We start from the raw sequence: 20,695 nt of genomic DNA on the forward strand, positions 1-20,695 counted from the left end.
CTACATCATGAAATAAGACCAAACATGAAGAGTAAGAGTTAGATTTAATGATTAATTAAATTATTACTGAACCCAGCTCTTACACTTCTTTTCTTTCTCATAATTAAGGAAAACATCAGGTTTAGGTAATCGGTAGTATATTTAAACAAAAATATATGCATTGCACAAGGATAAAAGCAACACTGAAATTGCAAAGATTTTCATTTCATGTAAAAAATTAAAATGATGCGTTAGTGGAAAAGCATAAATGGGAATATTTTAGTAGCCAAAATAAATATTTAATAAAAACCACACACCCATGACAAAGTATCAAAACAACAGAACTTAGTATTTGGAAGAATACTGTCTACATTTCCTTGTGTTAAACATTGCTAAATTCAGTGGCTTAATTATTATCACACTTCCTTCAGCAATCATTTGCTTACATTAGTGTTGTAAAAAGTCATGAGAATAGAAATACTGTTCCAATGACAGAAATAGTAAAGCCAGTTTGCTATAAACAAGAAAGAATTTACTACACACCAAGGAGTCAATCCACAGCCATTGATACAAAGTCAACAAGGACTACTGCATAGCATACTGGTTACTGTACCAAAAGTGCATTTATCAGCATTCAACGAACTGGGGAAAAAGTGAGAAAACCACCCTTTTTTATATCATTTTTAAAAACAACCAGGTGATAGACAGTTGAAGAAAAAACACACATTTCCTTTAAAAGTAAAAGCATAGTCTAAAGATCTTAAGAGCACCATAAGATTTCTATCAGGTAAAACAGTACAAACCATTAGCATTGTAAGTAAAGAACAATTAAAAGGTTACTATATCATTCCATATTTAGAATGCAACTGAAAATTTTAGTCTGTTGTTGCATCCTCCTATACTACAACCAGTGGCATTTTGATGACTTTGTTAAGTTCTGGAAACAAATAATGCAAAGATAAACTCTTTTTCATGTACAGCAGAGGTCTAGAAAGATTTAAACTGATGATGTGTAAACTGAAATGTAGATAATGTTAATACAAACAGATTTATATGGGGGAAAGCAGCAGTGTCTGGCTTATCCCATTAATTCTCCATTCAGTTCTTAAGCTGATTCTTTGAAAGTAGCATTACTGAACATCCCTGACTACCAGTGCTTTTTGAGTGCTATTTTCTCACTATTAGGATTCTGCATCTAAGATTATTCTCAACTCTTTATCCTTCGATTCCCACCCCCCCATCGTATTTAAAAGTTGCAGTTTTCTCACATAAAGCACTGTAATGCCTTTTGCTGCTTGCTAAGTGATATGCAACTTTATTTCTATTTTCAAAGCACTGAGACCACTTTCCAGTTGGATCACATATTAAACAATAATTAAAAATAGTATTCTCCCCTTACTCTATCGTGACATGATAAAGACTATTCACCATTCAATATACGTTCAATCTCTTCTAGTCTTTTCAAAGCTGCAACTCTCTTTTTCTCAATGTCTTTGATTTCTTTTGTAGATTTTTTGGGAGTCTCTTTGTCCATATTGTTTTTCTCTGTTCGTTTCTTATTTTTTGAGTGCCCTTTATTGTTATCAACTGTTGTTTGGGTGGTTTTCTGCTCATTTTTTACTTCTTTCAAATTTTGAAATGAATTTTTTTTTTCTTCTGCAGCTGCAGTTGCAGTCCCATCTGCTGGAAGCGATGACTCTTCCGTAGTACCGAGTGATGCAATTTTACTTCTAACTATGTTTAGATGACGCTGAATATACTCTTCGTGAGGTGCCAGTGCTAGCGTTTCAACCAAACATTTTTCCGCTTTTATCAAGTCTCGTTCTTCGAAGTAAACCACACAAAGATTATGTTTTCCTTGTACATTTTTGGGATCTAGTTCCAAAATTTTCTCAAAACACATTTTTGCTCCAACGATATCCTTCTTTTGGTTCATAAGGATATCTCCTTTCAAAATCAGACCTTTGGTATGATCGGGGTAGTATCTCAGTAGGTCTTCCAGGATGGGCAATGCCATCAATTCTTTTGCTGTCTGAGAATAAAGCAGTGCCAAATTGAACAAAGCACTTCGGAAGTTTGGCTGTAACCTTATGGCTTTCTTCATCCATGCCTCTGCTTCCATATCCTTTTTGTCATCCATTGCCAGCATACCCAAATTGAAGTACCCATTTGCATCCTGTGGTTCTTCTTTCACATAATGTAACAGCCTTTGTTTAGCTTCAGGTCTAAGCCGAGCATCACCTAAATGACAGAAAATGCATTTAATTCTAGATTTACTCTGAAGGATTTTTAGACCAGGCCTGTAAAATGCTAATTTTGATACAAATTAAAACGTACCATCTTTAGTACAACTGTAAAAGGGAAAGCGTTTAAAATGCTACTTTTTATCATTGTTGTGTAACAGAAAAAGTAAATGACATCTACCTTCTTTACAGAATGAAACTACTTACAGTTGACTCATAGCCAAAGCCAGCATCATTATTCTATTATCTGTTGAATTATATTTAGGTTTGGTATAATAGATGCAAAAGGTGTCTCTACAAGTTTAACAGAAGTTATTTTCATGTATGGTTGAGCAAATGGAATGCAGAGAAGGTATCAGTCCTGACAAACCAGCTCTTAGAGAGGCAAACTTGGAGTGGAAGATCTCATTTTGTTAAAGATAGATTGAAAGAGTTTAAAGACAGAGATCACATAGGGTGACTTCAGAGGTAGCCAGGCTAAAATATCTTCTAACACCAAACCAATAAAATCTATAACTCCCATATGTTAATTTGCCTCAAAGTCTGAAAAAGATACAATAAAATAATCTTGTCTGATAATACCAGGATTAGCTAGACTAGCTTGTAGTCTGTGCTATTGTTCTGAATACTCCAGTGAACATATTTCAGTAAGGAATTCCAGTCACAGACTTACTGAAGGATGGAGGGGCAGGAAGCTGATTTTAACCACCTTCTTTCACCCCCTTAAACAGTGCTGCACGTTCCAGTATGAATAATTGAATAGTAGATAGCTAATGCTTCTGCTTGTTTGAAGCACCTTGTGCTTCTACGGACAAGAAACAAGGCACTTCTTGTACTACCTAACTTACAACGTGAGAAGAAATGGAGAATAATCCATTTATGCATCAGATCCAATCAACTCCATATTATCTCTTTCTTAGGGGTAGTTTACCATCCTAACAAAAGGGAAACAAACCTTACTAGTCACTTGCCAAATACTCTTTGCAACAGCCTGAATTCACGGAAGGCTTACACTTACCCATACAGCTAGAAGCTAAACATATGAAAACAATAAACTCATGAAAATCCGACCTAATTCATCCTAATTAGGAGTATTACAGAGGAACCTATGAAAACATTCACATTTCCTAGGGCTAGATTTAAAGCGCACAGAAGTCAGCTATATTTTTTAGTCAACAAAGAATGAAATCAATCAATATAAATGCAAAACATAGTTATTACACATATTTTACTAAATACGTTTTTTTAAGATTATGTAGGCACAATTTTGAAGATGTTTGTGTAACACTATTCTTTATAGGTATAAGATGTTATATTGTAAAACAGCTGATCAGCTAAGGTATATATACACTTCGCACAAATTCCATATGCTATGAATAAATTACAAAGCTGGCTATTACAATAAACAGTTTCTTCCTTGATGATGCTACAAAATTCTGCTTTCCCAAACTAAACCAGTTCATTAAAAATTAAATAGTATGGATCCTATAAATGCAAGTACACAATATTTATATAAGGGACAACTAACATACCAGATTCCTGCATTAGCAGTGCCGAGTTGAATAATGCCAGTTTATGCGTTGGGTTGAGTTCTAGTGCTCGGTTGAAATTCTTCAGGGCTTCTGTTGGATCTTTCAGTTCAATGTAAACAATTGCCAAGTTGTACCACAGGTCTGCATTGGTTCTGTCTAGTTCTAGAGCTCTAAGATAAGCTTCCTTAGCTTTCAGAGGTTTGTTCATTTTTAAAAGTAATTCGCCCCTGTTGAAGAATCAGATTTAAGCTTCAACTTTTATTCACACTAATATGAAAATAATTCAGTTTTTTTAAAAGTTTGCCCTCCTACAGACAGTAGACGTGAGATAACAGCGTTTTTTGTTTGTTTGTTTCAAACACAAAACAATGCAGGACCTTCTTTACATACCATTCCCAAAGCTTTCAGCTCTCAGAAGTCTGTTTACAACAAACATATACGCAGGACAAAAACCAAAAAAGTGATCAAGGGTTCCTGATATTGGCCCTGTAATTACACTGCAACAGCTATAGTTCAGGCATCTTTGTACCTCCCTAAGTCCCAAGGGAAATCACAACTAACAAAATAGTGAACAGAAGCCTCAATACCTACAGCCACATTACTCTTATCTATTTAGCTGACATTTATGTGCTTTATAGTTAAGTCTTGCATTTTCTGGACCACCATTAACAAAGAAGGATAAAGCAAGGTCCACAATTCAGACTAACCAAAAGCTTTTTAGTTCAAAACTAAACTAGGAGATTAGAAATTTGAGTTTGAGATTCATAAAGAAATCTAACAGAAGCGTCTTGCTCTACAGTGTTTGAATACACAGCCTATGGGGAAACACACCATTTGAAGCAGGAATTTAAAAGAACAGGGCTTGTAATGCATAACTGATTATTGCCCCAAATGTTCATCTTCTCATTTGGAAAAACGAATCAATTCCAGCAGCTAATTCAACTGTATGAACTAAATACTGCTCACAGCACTGCAAATACATAAATGTTTATTCAAGAATATATATCTCTAAAATTAGAAAAGATACCTGCTGATGTAAGCCTGCTTGAAATCTGGCCTCATACTAATTGCTTGTCGATATAATTGATCCGCTTCTTCAAGGCGAGATTCATTTGCTCGAATTAAGTTTGCAAGATTAATATAAACATTCAGATGGTTAGGAGCAACTCTTGCTGCATACTTTTTACCTGGAATAATCTGTAAAAAAATATATGTACCAAACACAGATAAGTAAAAATATAAAAGACAATTAATATAGATCTCTTCATCACATTTCTTTTAGGGTATCACTGGACAGTAGTGTGCAGGCTCTTAGTGATTACAAGTAGCAACTCTTCTTTCCCAGAAAATAATACAAAAATATAAACAGAATATTTTTTCTTCTTTAATTCTATGAAGGAATATATGACTCATATCATATTTAACATATCAGTTAATTAAGCTCTGCTACCACCTAATTAGGCTCATGCAGATAGCCGTTAGAAACACACCAGACCTTGCAAAACTTTCCCCATTCAGACAACGAATATTTCCTAAAGCCTAAACTGACATTCTATCAGACATTTTCATTCTTTTTTTTTAACCCTCCAGCCTAAGGTAAGTGTAAGATTTTACCAGCCACTGATATAGCAGATGAGAAGTAGTCATGAAAGATGAAAATGACACTGCAACTGTTGTAGTGTTTATACTTTATCCATGTAGAATCTTCATACTGTTTCACAATACAAACTTTTTAATGCCATACTTCTATTCAAGGGACTGCTGATTTTTGTTGTCAGCCTCATTTTACCCACAGCTTTTGTTACCTTTATACATTCTCCAAAATATTCCTCTCTTTCTCCTACAGAGCTAGAATAAGTAATATTTGCTAGGTATAAATATAACTTGACAAATTGTAAAGGCAACAAAGCACTTGTATTTAAAAGTATGTTCAGGCAAAGAATTTCTTTGTCGCTGCTGCGGCTACCTTCTCCCACCTCCAGTGCTGCATTTAAGACTTCTCTTGGGAACTCAGTCATCATCAATGTATTAGCTGTAAGTGAAAATAAACCCACTGTGACTAGAAACTGTAGGTGTACATTTTTAACTGCTGCTTTCTTTTATATCCTCAATTTCAGCAAAAAAAACCCAGAGCAGTATAAAAAGTAACTTGAAATAGTTTTACTGAAGAAGTTCCAAGTTAGCATTTTTTTAACAGCCACAATTGTATACAACCCACTCTTTTAATAGATAGATTTAAAAAAACCCAAAACCCTAACAACTTTAAAGTATACAGCAACACAGAGCTTCAGGAAAAATACAAAATAGGTATCATGAATATAGGTCTGAAAGAGTTCCCTCCTGTGGTGGTAGATAAAATAAAGTTACTAATTACCTGTGGCATCAATGATTTAGCAATCATATACGATTCTTCAGCTTCTTTAGTTTTGTTTAAGTTTTTGTAAGTTCTTCCTACATTCATGTGGGCACCAATATCATCTTAATAAAGAAAAGAATGAAATTTCAAATACTTCCATGAACTAAGTATCACAAAAATAAATACCTATGCCTTCAGAGTAGCATGAAGTACAGGTACTGCAGAAAGACCACCACCAACAACAAAAAAGCAATTCTATATTATTGCTTTTTTATCTTAATTATGAAGCTAATAATTTAGCCATGAACCAAAGATGGATTATAAAGTTACTTGGAAAATGGTAAAAAATCTGAGGTCATACTTTCACATATCTATCTTTAATCTCTTGCTATAGTAGAGACACTTAAATTGAAGGTTATTTATTAGGCTTCTAAAGGAAAAAGGAAAGGTTGTCCAGTACTACCTAGAACTTCTTTTGCAACAATATGTAAAATACAGCAAATGTGCACTTTGATACTATCTAGATTTTTAAATTTTTTTTATATACCTCCTTAGTTTTAAATAAGAAAATTAAGTAATAATTGTTTCGTAAGAAATTACACAGAAAGAATGTCATCCAAATAATCGTTTTAAATGGAAAGTCTTTGCATCTTTTTATAGATAGAAACTCTTCTGGAGGACTTCTCTTGAGTTTATTTCCAAAAACTATGGATCAATTAACTTAGTGTATGACACTGTTTGATGCTCAGTTGGAGAAAACCAGATCATTGAGACTATCTTGTTAAGTAAGCTAAGCATACTGAAATACTAGGAATGCGGAGATGCCATTCAATGGCAACGTCAAAGCTTTTACCTGGTTGCACCTGCGTGGCTTGTATGAAGAATTGCAGAGCTCTTTCAAAATTCTTTTCATTTTCTAACGCATGCCCCACATTGTTCCATAGTTTTGCATTGTTCTTATTTACCTAAAACCAGAAAAAAGATACCAGTGCATAAGGTATTAAGCTGAAATTACATAACAACTGATTTTCTTTTAACTATGTCTTAAAAGATGTAAAAATGCACAGCAAATGACAGATTTCATCAAGCTGCTATACGTTAAGAATAACAAAACACTGCATACAGAATGGTTACATTGAACTTGTTACTCGACATCCATTTATTTTAAGTTATTTGCCCCTAGATATACCAAACATTTTAAAATTCATTATAATTGTTATGGGATGTTGTACAAACTATTCTATCCTGCCATATGCACATTGAAGAAATTATTCTATGCATCAAACTTGTTGTAGATTTTTGTACTGAAACATATGCTTTCATCCAGATATGAGATTACATTCAACTGCTTTAACACAAGAAAAAATTATCATGTATTTCTTGCACATGAATTCCCATGTGTGCATCACACTGCTTTTAAAGCATTCCCAAAAGCAACTAATTAGATGTTAACACTGTCAATGTAGGAATAAAAGTGGCAAAACAAGCATCATTTCTCTCCATTTTTATCATGCTCTGCAGCTTTTTGAGAAGAACAGCAACACAAACTTTCCATTATCCTTTTCAAATAGAATACAGTACCTTTAAAGCTGACATAAACAATGTGTACTCTGACTCCCAATCCCAGTTTCTGTGCAGTGTTTTTAAGGCATGAGTGAGTAGTACCGCAGCCAAACAAACCCAAGAAATTTTTCTTAGCACACTATTAAATAAAACAAAGATTTGTTATAAGCACACAAACAATTCTAATTTATGCTAGAATAAGTATCTCATACGCTAGGAGGCAAATAAACCGAGGACCATATTTGTGAATGGTATATTCCAATTTATTTGCCTCATCACCAAATGGTGCACTCCAAAATTTGAAAGGAAATAATGTCCAATTTCAAGTTAACTTTGTTATTTACCTAGTTTTTTGTTATCACTATGTAATTCACTTAAGAACAAATACAATCCACATAATGCAATGTAAACAAAAAATATACAAAAAATATACTTCTGTTAGAGCTTATCTGTAATTTAAGGCAATGAACATGATCATGATGTCAAACAGTGAGATTCTTCAAAACACTGTACAATATGTTAAAAAAATGAAAAAAGCAACTAAAATATCATCCCATCCTTTTGTTTCCTATCAGTCAATTCAACACAAATTCTTTACTGCGCACATCACCAATCCTTCTGACACTGCAGAACACATCTTAATAGAGAGGTCTGCTGTGGAGACTACCCAATCTTCCATAAGCAAATAAACCCCTAGTGCTACTGTCACATCTAAAGAGGAGAAAGGTTTAATGTCTTTACAGCAATTTTATTTTTAAAACTGCACATTGGGGCAGAAGTCACTCTCTCTGACAAGGTTGTCAGGAACAATCTTCTGGATTTCGTGCAGTTTACTTTTCTGGAGTTTAAACATGACTGACTACAACCACAACAGCTATAAAACATACGCTTTAACAATGCTGGTCATTTGATCTCTGAATTCTAATTTAATTATGAAAAAAATATGTTAAACAACCAGTAGCCTCCTTACAATTATGAATATCATTTTGTTTTTAAAAATCTCATTCTTGAGCAGACATACAGCTATTCACCATTGCCAGCTATTTCTTACACCTGACTTACGCAACAGCTGTTCACACCACTCTCTACTTCACAGGGGTTTGCTAAAAACTGAAAGGTTTTTTTTTTCCTTCCATTTTTAAGATATACAAAATGCCGTACACACTTAAGACTACTGTGCTTGGCTTTAAAAGATATTAAAAAATAAGAAGTAGAACAGAAGAATTAAGAGAGAAATTCTAAAACATTAGCAAAGCAACCAGTGAGAACTGGCATACACAGTAATCTATATCCTTATGAGAAAGTCTTTTCTTTCCACACATTTCTAAAGCAAGGAGCATTCTCTCTCTCAAGACTTTTTAGAGTGCTGATTTCCAATAATTTTGTAGTAAACGACACTGCTGCCTAATTTTTCTCCCCAGCCGTCCTCTCCTGGTTCCTTGCTTTCTTTCACATCACTTCTATTTTTACTGCCTCGTAGTGCGACTTGTGGTAATACTTTATCCTCACTCCCACAAGATATCACTAGTTTCTCATTATCCAGTGCTGTCAGCTTTGGCAGCATCTGTTAGCGTTAAGTTATACTGCAAGGCCTCACCTCTAATGACTGCAGACAACACAGACTGGGAATTGCTGCCTTTTCATTTGTCTGAACTAGCATTAGGATGCCATTGGGGTAACAAAGGTAAAGCATCCAGGTCAGAGGGAGGTACGTGCAGATCAATGTAGAAGATAGCAGAAAAAAAAGGTGCATGCAAAACGTGCTTTTAGAGCAGAATTTCCTAAGGAGAAATTGTTATCTAAAAAATTCTTTAGTTAACAAATAATGAATGGCTCTGATGTCCATTCCTAGCATGGCATGTCTGAAAATTTAATCAGTAGAAGACATTCTAATATGCTATGGACTGATATACATGCATTACATAAACTTCAGTCAGTAATCACCTTTGAATAAAGTACAAATCAAATCTCACCGAGAAATTTTTTTGCCTAATCCTTAAAAATGTCTAGGATTCAAACAGAAAATATTTGTATTTCTTTACAAAAAAGAGATGGGTTATACTACTAGGCTTATACGTAAAGTTCATTTTGTAGCAATGTGTAATGTTAAGTTACACTGCATTCCAAAATGTTTGGTGCAGTCTGAGGCTTTTTTTAATATGTATGCTTATATATATATAAAATATATATATGTATATACATGTGTGTGTGTGTATATATATACTTAATTAAATGTTATAATACCCTCAGAATAATTCACTGGTCTCCTAAGAACTTCCTTGTCATTTGTTCACACAACTGCCAAATGGTTTCTTGGTCATTACTCTGTGTTAAGAACTTGAAAGAGAATAAGAACTATAAGGTAATAAATTCATACTGGTAAGAGCTCTACTGGGGAAGCCTGCAGTTATAAATACAGTTATCTTATGAAATTAAGAGAGATGAGTTAAACCAGTCATAGGTAACACTACTTTACCTTTTATTTGATAATTTCTTCCATCCATGTGCTACTAAAATGCAGAATCCCATGCTAGGAACATATAACACTCGTTCTGCTACTACGAATCCAACAGGAAAAAAGAGGTTTGAAGCAGGAATGAATGGTAGCACTATTAAGCAGAGTGCCTAGAAAAGAAACACAAATGAATTAGTAATCAAGATTAGGCAGTGACAAATTGTACCCAAGAAACAAATTATGAAGCAATTACAAAAAAAATCCCAGAAAAACAGACATACATAGTAGATCTTTGGGTTTTTGCTTTTTTCTTTTAAAAATCAAGATCTGTTTTACATTGAGACCATTCTGAACATGGCAAGTTTTAACCTGCAAATGACACTATTCCTTACTTAAGGGCCTACAAGTGTATTTGCTTTTCTATACTACAGAAAAGAGCAGCTGTATAACAAAAGACTAGGATCAAAGGATCAAATTCAACACAATGTTTTAATAAGAGTTCCACATACAAAACCGTGACAGTCTGAGAACCTTGGACATTATCTTTTGTAACAATTAAAAATCTATACCAGCTTATATGATGCATAAAGCAGTTATTTTTACAATACAATAAAGTGCATTTTGAGTTTCTGCAAAAAACGTGAAGCAGTAACATAAAAATCAGAATCAGCCACTGAATAAACATCAGTGTTTAGATAGTGCACCAAGTACACCCTGAAATATCTAAAATGACAATGAACTTAAGAACTGCATAATTGCAGCTCTTAGGTTGGTGACAGACATCTTAACAAAAGGTGTGTTTATTAAAAGACAGAGAAATCCATCCGCTGCAAAGGAAGTGGACATGACCATTTGCTTTAAGTCCTAGGTGATTGTTAAATAGCAGCTTTATAATCTCTGGTACCAGAAAAAAAATAATTATTTCAAAACATCTCGCCTCAAAGTTACAAAAAACAAAACCCATACAGAAATGGAACGTTTCTTTGAAGAGAGAAAGAGGAATTTTCTAGAAATTTTCAATACAACTGGCTGTCACCTTCTGTCTAGATTTAAACATAACTTTAACTGCTTTTTCCATCCTAAAATAGTTAACACATCCAGTTTGAAAGTCAGTCTAGGATTTCATATATAAAAATGCAACACTGATTTAAAACTTCCAAGTAACATTTTAGCTCATATTTCAAGGGGCCAAGAATATGCACATGGATCATTAACACAGCTCAGCTGATCCACAGCAATTCATTAAGCTACACGAAAATAAATACATAATTGTGCCTTGAAGGAATCACAAGCACAATATAGAGAATATGTTGATTACTTGGGGACAAAATTTAATTTAATGCCATTTCACATTCCTCTCCCTTTCTCCTTTACATTTTTATAGTACACGCTCCTTGCAGAGCACCTACCAATCTGTAAAAGTAAAAGCCTCAACACAGAACTCTAGACAGATTTTTGAAATGCAGGATTCATCATGCTATCCCCAAGCCAGTCCTCTAGTTTAGTCATAGGAAATGCCTTCACACTTTTGGGGGTGGATTATGGAAAGTGAGGGTATCATTCTGTATTTCATTCTGTTTTGAGCAGCCAAATGCATTTCTGAGTACAAAAGCACGTTCAAAGTGTGCTTTAGCTAACAATGTGCTGTTTCGCAAATGTTTTTACTGCAATGTGAATAAACTCTATTTAGCTTTATAATGTAAAGCTTGTACATAGGCTTAAATTAACTAACTTATTTTATGAAATCTTCTGATAAACTCATTTGAAGAAGTCACCTCTTAAGATTTAAAAAAATTATTGTTTTATATTATTGCTCAAAAAATGCAGGGATTTTTGTTTTGGTTTTAATACAGTAAGGACATCGGTCGAATAGCTCCATGAGGTCAACAGATGTATAGTGAGAGCCAATTCTTTCCATTGGGTTTGAGTGGAAAGGATTTTCTGCTACTGATATAGCAAGTGCTCGGTCTCCACTGAGTGCTTATGATCTAGGCGTCTACTAAAAAGATTCTTGCATGTTCTGCTCTGTGCAATTCCTCTGACATCAAACGTTACACAATGTTTTGCCGAACTTCTCTTTAGATCCTTTTGCCTCTCCTTGGTACGCTGTCCTTCAATTACAATTTCTTGGGCAATGGAATCAAAGCCCTAGTGCAGATAAAAATGCCTTCTCTTCTGTTCATCTATTCTTTCTTTTTATCATAGTCCTTCAGCAAATGTAGAGGCTCCATTCAAAAAATATCCTGGTCAAGGCAACTAAAAAAAAAAAAAAACCAAAAACAAAAAACCACACAGAACAAAAAAGACAGAAACCATTAAAGTATGCAGGAAGAAAAAAGCATATGACAAAACTCTAAAATATGACCATAAGCTATGAAGAGTATCTGAACTGCTAAGTAAGCAGTCAAAAGTTCACAAGGAAACATTTCAAAGCCTGAGTGAGGTGTAAGCACAGGGAGTAGAGAAATAAATATTGTTAAATTTAGAAGTACTGATGTCTTGGCACAACACTTAAAATTGTTAAAAACTTACTCCAAGAACCCTAACGACACCTGTCTGTTCCTGACAGTTGCACAATAACAAGCCACCAAAGTTTGCAGCTAAGTAGCACGGAGTGCTGTCTTATCAGAAGGGAGGTAAAGCACCCTTGTTTAGGACACTTAGCAAATACCGAAAGATACTAAAAAGCTGTTATTAAATTTCACCAGCCAGCAAAGGAATGTCTGTACCCAAGAAATTCTGTGAACAAGGGCCATGATCAAAGCTTGATTCTGAAACCTACTGAAAAGCCACCAAAGTAATTTTAGATCAGTACTATTCTTAGTACTCAACACTTTCAGTATGTATAGTGTAACCTATTTATAAAGGTCACTTAGTCTGACAGTCAAGTTATCTGACTGTTCACAGGGATAAAGTAAACAGAAAATATAGGAGAATTTAGCTGCTCACACATTGTTTCCAGGGCGTGTCCTTTACTAATATAAGAATAATTGATTACTTCAAGCAGCATAATGACACCAACCTGTCAAAGCATGTGTTCTGACTTATAATATACAATCCCATTTTTTGGTAGTTTAACACTGTCAGCTGGTTAAAAAAAAAAAAAAAAAGCATTTTATCTGTTTTATCCTCTCATAGTTCTGTTATTCTGAAAAGACAATTTTAGAACCTATGGCAAAAATTAAAAGACAAAATAAAACATAATGTACCCACTTACCGCGTTTATTTTTTCTAGAGATGACTGGTATCAAACAGATGAAAACTGACTGAAAATGAGTCCTTCAACTTTTTCATCTCCCAGTAATGAGTTCATCCTGTGAGACGGTACTTGGGGAGAACTGTGAAATGTCCACTGGCACATGAGGAAGCGAGAGAAGGAATCCCTTTTTCTGTCTTGTCCCTCAGGCAGTACAGCACCAAATCCATATCCACATCAGCAAATACAGAAAGACACGTTCAGGCATACTTGTGACCTCCCTTCTCTTTTGCATTTTGTATCCCTCTCTTTTGCCTTTTTTTTTTTTCCCCCCCAAAGTCCAAATAAACATCTTTAATTCTGCAGCAGGTCTAAAGTTGTACCTTTTGTGATCTCATAAAAAAAAATAACTTGAGACTCTTCCCTTAGATCAGGCTTCAGCATGACACCTCAGGGTCTCATTGAGCTAGCAGAAGAGCCAAAACATGCTAGAGATTTGTAACGGCAAAAGCTCTTTACAAAGCCCTTTATTACTCCTTGAGAGTGACGCTCATTAGACTGTGAAACATCAAACAGGTCAATCATGGTACCAGCTGTGATGAAGCCACCATTATACTAATACCATGTGGCATCCCGATGGATAGCACACAGAATTCATACCTGCCAGGGTAGTAGTTTATTTTGACCAGCACAAATGCAGGTTTTTATTGGCAGAACTGAGAACCAAATGTGGAAAAAAGTTTTTTAAAATTAGTAATTCAACACAGTTATCTGGAACATTGCCATAATCTGTGTAAATAAAGATTCACCTTCTTCACTCTAAAGATGGTACTACAATTTCTCTAATAAGTGAGACTGAGAAGCCATCAGAAAGAAATTGTTCTCTCCCCCTCTCTCTTGGCAGACTACCCAGTCTACATAAGGACATTAATGGCTTACTGGAAGGCAGAAATAGGCTTTGGCCTACAGTGTTGTTGCATGTTATAGTACATAATAATTAATTTTTAATATAAAATATTGCACTCTCATTTCCTAGGAAATTAGCTTCCAGGCACTTACATATTATGTCTGAAAAAAATCAGCATCATACTGAAGGTTATATACACAACATAGGTATGTATTAAAGGAAAATTACTTTCATTAAACAAGGATTATATTGTTAAGCAACACAGACTCGCACACTGGAGTGAATGATCTCAGAAGACCCTTCCTACAAAAAACACTTGGAATAATAAAAAATAAATATAAAAAACCCACCCTCAAACAAAAACTGACTTACAACAATGTATGCTGACAATTCCATTAACCCTTTCCTCTTCTGAGCTTTACTGGGTAGGGAGTAAACATATTTAGGGAAATAAAGAGCCTTAAAGTTCAAGAGCTGTTCTAAGAAAAAAAGTGAACCACTCCCCACACACATTTTTACTGCCATCAGTGCAGTGGAGAAAAACTGTTTCAGCTTATGTAAGAAGGAAGATTAAACTACCCGTTACATTTTTTTAAGTGCTGTAAAACTATAACCTTTTTTTTCTGGGTATGTCACCTTGCACATTTATTATATCGATAAGCTACCTAAGTTTCTTTTCTTCATACACAGTTTCCAAATTCAGGACAAGAGGCTTCATCAGCAATACTATAGATCATTTTCACAGATTTTTCTAGTGAAACAAATTGCCTCGCTCCAGTGACAAGACAAGAAAAACCATATGAGTCAGAACTCTTAGGTCTCTGAAGTGAATCAAAGTTTTTCAGCTGATCAGTGAAGCAATCCTTAGTCTTAAGTTGTGCACAAATATACCCACCCATCTGAAACTTTTGTTGGCTGAGTTACATATTAAAAAAGTACATTATTTCTGAAGCAGACTAAGATCTGTGCATGCAGGTTTGTTGTACACATAATTGCACCACTGATTTAATAAAAAACATGGTATCAAGTAACCATTAATCTTGTGAAAATTTGCAATGGAAGCATTCAAAAACATGACTGTGTTTGGATGAAAAAATACTTGCTCATTTGCTCCTTTCCCTTTCCTCCAAAATATTCTTTCCTGTTAATCCATTTCAGTTTTAAGGTCATATAATACTGAAAAACAGTAACTGATCTTACAGGTTGACAAAATTACTTTTTCCTTAGAGTATGGAAAAGACTACAGAAGAGTGCCTTTGTTAAAAGAACAACAATAAAAGAGGACAACTTATATTCCTAAGTGCCAAAATATGTCCTTTTCTTTTATACCTATGAGAAGGAAAATCGAGTCTTGCTAATACACAGTATGACTACTGACATCTAAATAAGGTAGACAGTTAGCAGGATGGAAATGCATTCTGATCCTTAAAACATATTTAAGTTCTACTTAAAACCCCCATTTGCTAGTTGAGTTCTGAATACCTGAGAAAGGCTGCAATACAGTTTGCAAATACATAACAGGGCATATTTATTCTCATCTCTTGTCTATTCTTCTCCTCATCCCTGACACTGTCACATACTTCATTGCAATTTAACAGTTCTGTTGCTACAACAATTTTCCTCTTTTCTCATGTGTTCATTCTAGCCCAAAAGGAGATGCACGTAATATCTCTGGGTCACAGCAGATTAGACATGTAACCAAACAACCTGAGCCACTTACACTCTTAAAAAAAGGACAAAACCAATGCATAATTCATACCATCAATACAGTCTTGGAGGAATCCCCAGGGTATCGGAGACTGAAGACAATCAAAGATCCCAGAAAGCAAAAGAAGGTAAGGGTGGCAACATTTCTAACATCTAACAAAGACTCCACGAGAGGAATAGTTCCCATCGTCCAGTCACAGCATAATTCTGAGGGGTTGAGAAGCAGCCAAGCATTTACAGGGAGGAGGTAGTTGAAAGTCAGCTGTCTTGCTGGGGATGGACTAACAGCAGCTGGGTTATCAAACCTAAAGCAAAAGAAAGAAGAAAAAGGAGCTTTTAATGAAAAAAGATATGGTCTTGACCCATTTTGTGCTCAGAAACCAGCAAACTTCAGATTCATAGCTAAAACTACCAATTACAGACATGTACAATGTCCTAATCTTCCTGCATTTGTCAGGTGTGTAACTTGGGAACCATGCACGATGATTCATCTTAGTGTGGGACACAGCTTCCTCCAAGTTTAAGAAACTGGTTTGGGATATAATCAACCTAAGTTCGAAGAAACAGAATAATTTACACCTAAAGTTGGTTTCGGTGGTCCTTGTTCGTGTTTTTAATAGTTTGCCTCATTTTTCTAGGAAAATATTAGATTCTTGTATTTCTACATTGCTCAGACACTTTTAAGATAAATGACAGTTCTTCAGTTCTAACATTATTCATATACACTTAGCTTCAAGCACTGTACCTGAAGTCAACCATGCTTTCTGCAGAGTACATACCTAAAACCAAAAAAATGTTTTGTATGCAGAAGGGGAAAAACTTATTAAGCGGTTTGGAGTATTCAGCCACGTTTCAAACACATAGCCAATAAAAAATATTTTACTAATAAAACATTTAATTTCTGAATTACTAAGACAAACTAACAATCCTAAGTTTTTAAAAATTAATGCCTGCTCAGATTATCTCAGTATTTTGGATGTTCTTGTCAACAGGTACTGAAATATACCATTTATCAATTTCAGAAAAAAATTTAATATTGTACAGTCATTGCTTACTGATATTAAAATGAGTTAATAAACACTTAAATTGATGTATTTTTGGCCATTTCATTCAGACCTTATTAAGCCACATCTTATTTACCAGTGTCTGTGAATAAGAGACACTTTACTATTACCTTGTAAACACTGGAAGTTGAGATTGGATAACCTGGACTCTGACAACTACAAGCAGCAGTGTGCTGAACATTAGGACTATGAGCTTCAACAGTGTTTGGAGCATAGAGAAAGGAATACTGCCCTTCCCTCGAAGAATCTGTACAGCTGTGTCCAACAACACTGGAAAGGTGTACTGCAAAGGAAAAAAGTGTTTATAATCAGATAGCGTACTCATTAATCCCTTAGATAAATATGAGCTACCTTATCTTTTTTTCGTCTTGGTTTTCTCTAAAAACCTACTCCCAATAGTTACTTATGTCACCTTTTTAGAGCTTTCATGACAACCCCCAAAAAGAAGTCCACTATTCTAATAAAAATAACTCTATTCAATTATTCTTGCTAACATTATCATAGCTGAACTTCTATGCCTGTATTCCTGTATTTTGCACTGACAGATTAAAAAATTTGTACCATCTTCAGAGACTTCAATAAATCAAGTATGACCATGAAATAAATTTTGAAGAAAAGAAATCACTATTTTTAGAATTATCAGCCCCTCTGAAAACTTGTCCTATAAACAAAATTCCTCAGGAACAGTAGAAATACTATTCACTTCCTGATTGGCCTTGGATTTCTATTTTACGCCTTTATTGCAGTAACCCATCTCTCTCTGCCTCATGAACATTATAATCTTGCACAGTTCCCTATTACATACCCTAATTTTTTCCCTATGTATCTCTTTCCCTATGCCTTCAGGTCATGTGCTAGGAATGATTTATTGCTTCACATATACTGGTTGGCTGAACTACAGCTATTGATAGGTTTTTGAGAACTGGTCAAACTCTTAGTTCATGCCACACCTGTGCCCTCAGAAGAACCCTCACTTTGGATTTTATCTTTCATACTCAGTTGACTTACACAAACTTGTTAAACTTTCATGAAATTGAAGATCAGATCAAAAGTTACTAAAAGAAAAGGAAGAGTGGATTGAAAAGTATGGCCACATACTGGTCATTTCCTTAGAAATCCAGTTTTAAAATTATATGCTTATTCACTAGTCTTGCAAAGGCAACAGTTACAAACACACGTACTTCTGTAAGCACAAAGAAAACGTGATTTTGGTATTTTGGCCTTGAATCCAAGACAAATAATCTTTTCGCTTTTACTGGTGCAGTTTTTGCAAAATATTCCTTCAAGTAATTAAGGAATAGTAAACTAGAAAATTTTCTTAGAATACGCAATCATACATTTTTAAATTGCATATGGTTTGACAATTAAAAAGCCAAGAACTATTTCACTGCAGGAACATTTTGTTTCTCTAAACAAAAGAAGTTACTATTAACTTAACAGTTAATGCTTAAGATGAAACCTATCAGATTAGAAGTTAAATTTAAAGGTATTCTTAGAACAACAAATTTCATAAGACTATTACTGATTCAAATAAGACTACTCTAAAGTTTCTGGTTATTCATTAGAATGTGATGAAATGCATTTGTATATAATATGTTCTCTATTTACTACAGGAATTAAAAACAAATAATCTCCCATCTTTATGCACCTCAGACTTTAATCAAGACTGTTACATGCTAGTCTTTGCAAACCTCAGTCAACTAAAACCTTAGGTTTCCATTAAGACATGTCAATTCTTTACTAAGTATATTCGGTAACATCTCTGTATAGCATGTAAAGGACAACTTAGAAGTCACTGGATTCCCTCACCATGAACCATGCATGTTAAACATTAGTTGAGTCAAAAAAAAAAAAATCTGAAAAATGTAACAGAACTATAGAGTCAGCCTGAACTGACAAAAATCAGTGCTGAAATATGACACTTCAAAGTACTTAGTCTCATTACAGAATTCCTGAGAAGAAATCCAATTTATTTTTCAACAGCTTACCCCTTGAGCAACAAATACTTCATACACACAGCATATCCCCACCACTGTTATTCCTTGTTCTTTACACAGTGTCGCAACAGCTACTAGAAACACGGTCACTGCAATTGGAGTCCACACTGCAAATAAAGAAGACATTATTGAAAATGTTCTATCTTACAACAAAACTAAGTATTTAGTAAAATAACCTAAAAAGTGAAGGCTTTGGCTCTTCATGTTTGAACATGCTATGTTCTATAAACTTATTTAGTATACCAATTGTTATTAAAGGGAAGATGACCAGTTTTACTCTACAGAAAACAATATACACGTGTCAGTTTTAAAACTGCCTCCCTTAAATTGAAAGAACTAAATGAAAGGCAAAAGACTAATCTATGATAGGAAAACAAAAAAACCCAATCCTTCCTAATTCACCAGAACACTTTTTCAAATGGAATGTTTTATAGGGAGTCATGAATTTTCACAAGGTCAATTTGACTTTGGAAAAGAGGCAAGCCTCCTACATCTCCACAGAAACTTTGCAGCTTACTGTGACCGTCTGTGGCATCTCAGCATAATTCCACTTACTTGCATTAATAGAAGTCAGTGCAAGAGTCCCCTACCCTAGGTGTCACAAAGCAACTGAAAAAGTGCTTAAATCTTGAAGAAAAAAAAAAAAAGGCAATTTATAATGGAAAGTACTATTACATGGGTATCTTGGGGCTAAAGGGGTTTTGTACACACTTGCTGAATAACAAATACAGCCATATTACCATTTTAAGAGCTCTATTATCAGTGATACAGAAATTAAGTTATGTATATATTTATCAATCATTTACCTATGGTATTATCTGGCCCTTTAGATTTTGTATATGACAAAAAAGCAGCTAGAAAAAAGATAGATGATAAAAGCTCTGCTCTGCCCACAACTCCAGTTACCTGAAAAGAAAAAGAAGAAAAAACAAGATTATTCTTCTAGTGACCATTCTAGTACTGGAATAGTGCATGACTGATATACTATCAAGATATGCATAAACAAGATCAGTAAACCAAGCAAAAAAGGCTAAGAACAGTAAGACTGCTTTCAGTTCAATCAGTACTGAATTCAAGAACAGGATGATACAGGTGGCTGTTGGCCACCTTTGGCTGATGTACTTTTTTTTATCTTTAATAACACCAGCCACAAATAGCATTTGAGGCAGAATTTGGGCATGATAACAACTGCTTTCTTCATAATACTTGGAAGAAACTAGCTTTCATCAATAGAAGCTTTAAGTGAAGCCTGACACGGACCGTTGTATATATACATCCTACATACAGTGGCATATAAAAACTATGATTGCTATTCTTGTTCATACCTTTTCTGAGTGAACAGATCTGAATCTGAAAGAAGCATTCTCTTGACTGGTGCTATGGCAGCTCTTAGGTGAGCAGTCAAGAGTTACAAATAAATTGATGGCAAGCTCTGTGTAATGGAGTTAAAGAATTACCCAAGCTTTACTACAGGTCTGACAATTTTCTGAATGATAATTCGGTTGGCAATATTAAAATTGCAGGTAGTGCCCCCTTTGGCAATAAGACAGAGAGGAATGGATTTTATGAAAATTTATAGAAGTGCTAAAATCCATAAGGGAGAAGATTGTTTCAGAATCCCCAATGAAATACAGATGAATTTCCATTTCAGGAGCTGTTTTCAAAAAACACTAAGGTGCAACCAAGAACCAGAGAT

The 20,695-nt window shown here is 34.6% G+C and overlaps 1 protein-coding gene across 5 annotated transcripts in view; it reads right to left on the minus strand.

Annotated features, from left to right (window-relative positions):
- Positions 1-27: 27 nt before the first annotated feature.
- Positions 28-20,695, minus strand: part of TMTC3 (transmembrane O-mannosyltransferase targeting cadherins 3) — a 36,235-nt gene continuing 15,567 nt past the window's right edge. For all 5 annotated transcript variants that reach the window (XM_030002772.2, XM_030002774.1, XM_030002771.1 and 2 more), the window contains exons 6-16: positions 19,806-19,905; positions 18,991-19,106; positions 17,113-17,285; positions 15,991-16,243; positions 10,150-10,298; positions 7,692-7,812; positions 6,964-7,075; positions 6,129-6,232; positions 4,782-4,951; positions 3,755-3,981; positions 28-2,220 (exon numbers count right to left, since the gene is read on the minus strand). In XM_030002772.2, coding sequence (XP_029858632.1) covers positions 1,400-2,220; positions 3,755-3,981; positions 4,782-4,951; positions 6,129-6,232; positions 6,964-7,075; positions 7,692-7,812; positions 10,150-10,298; positions 15,991-16,243; positions 17,113-17,285; positions 18,991-19,106; positions 19,806-19,905 — 2,346 coding nt within the window. In that variant the 3' untranslated portion in view covers positions 28-1,399. The remainder of the gene's footprint in view (positions 2,221-3,754; positions 3,982-4,781; positions 4,952-6,128; positions 6,233-6,963; positions 7,076-7,691; positions 7,813-10,149; positions 10,299-15,990; positions 16,244-17,112; positions 17,286-18,990; positions 19,107-19,805; positions 19,906-20,695) is intronic.

The sequence above is a fragment of the Aquila chrysaetos genome, chromosome 26 (genome assembly GCF_900496995.4).
Source record: "Aquila chrysaetos chrysaetos chromosome 26, bAquChr1.4, whole genome shotgun sequence".
NCBI classification, from domain to species: Eukaryota; Metazoa; Chordata; class Aves; order Accipitriformes; family Accipitridae; genus Aquila; species Aquila chrysaetos.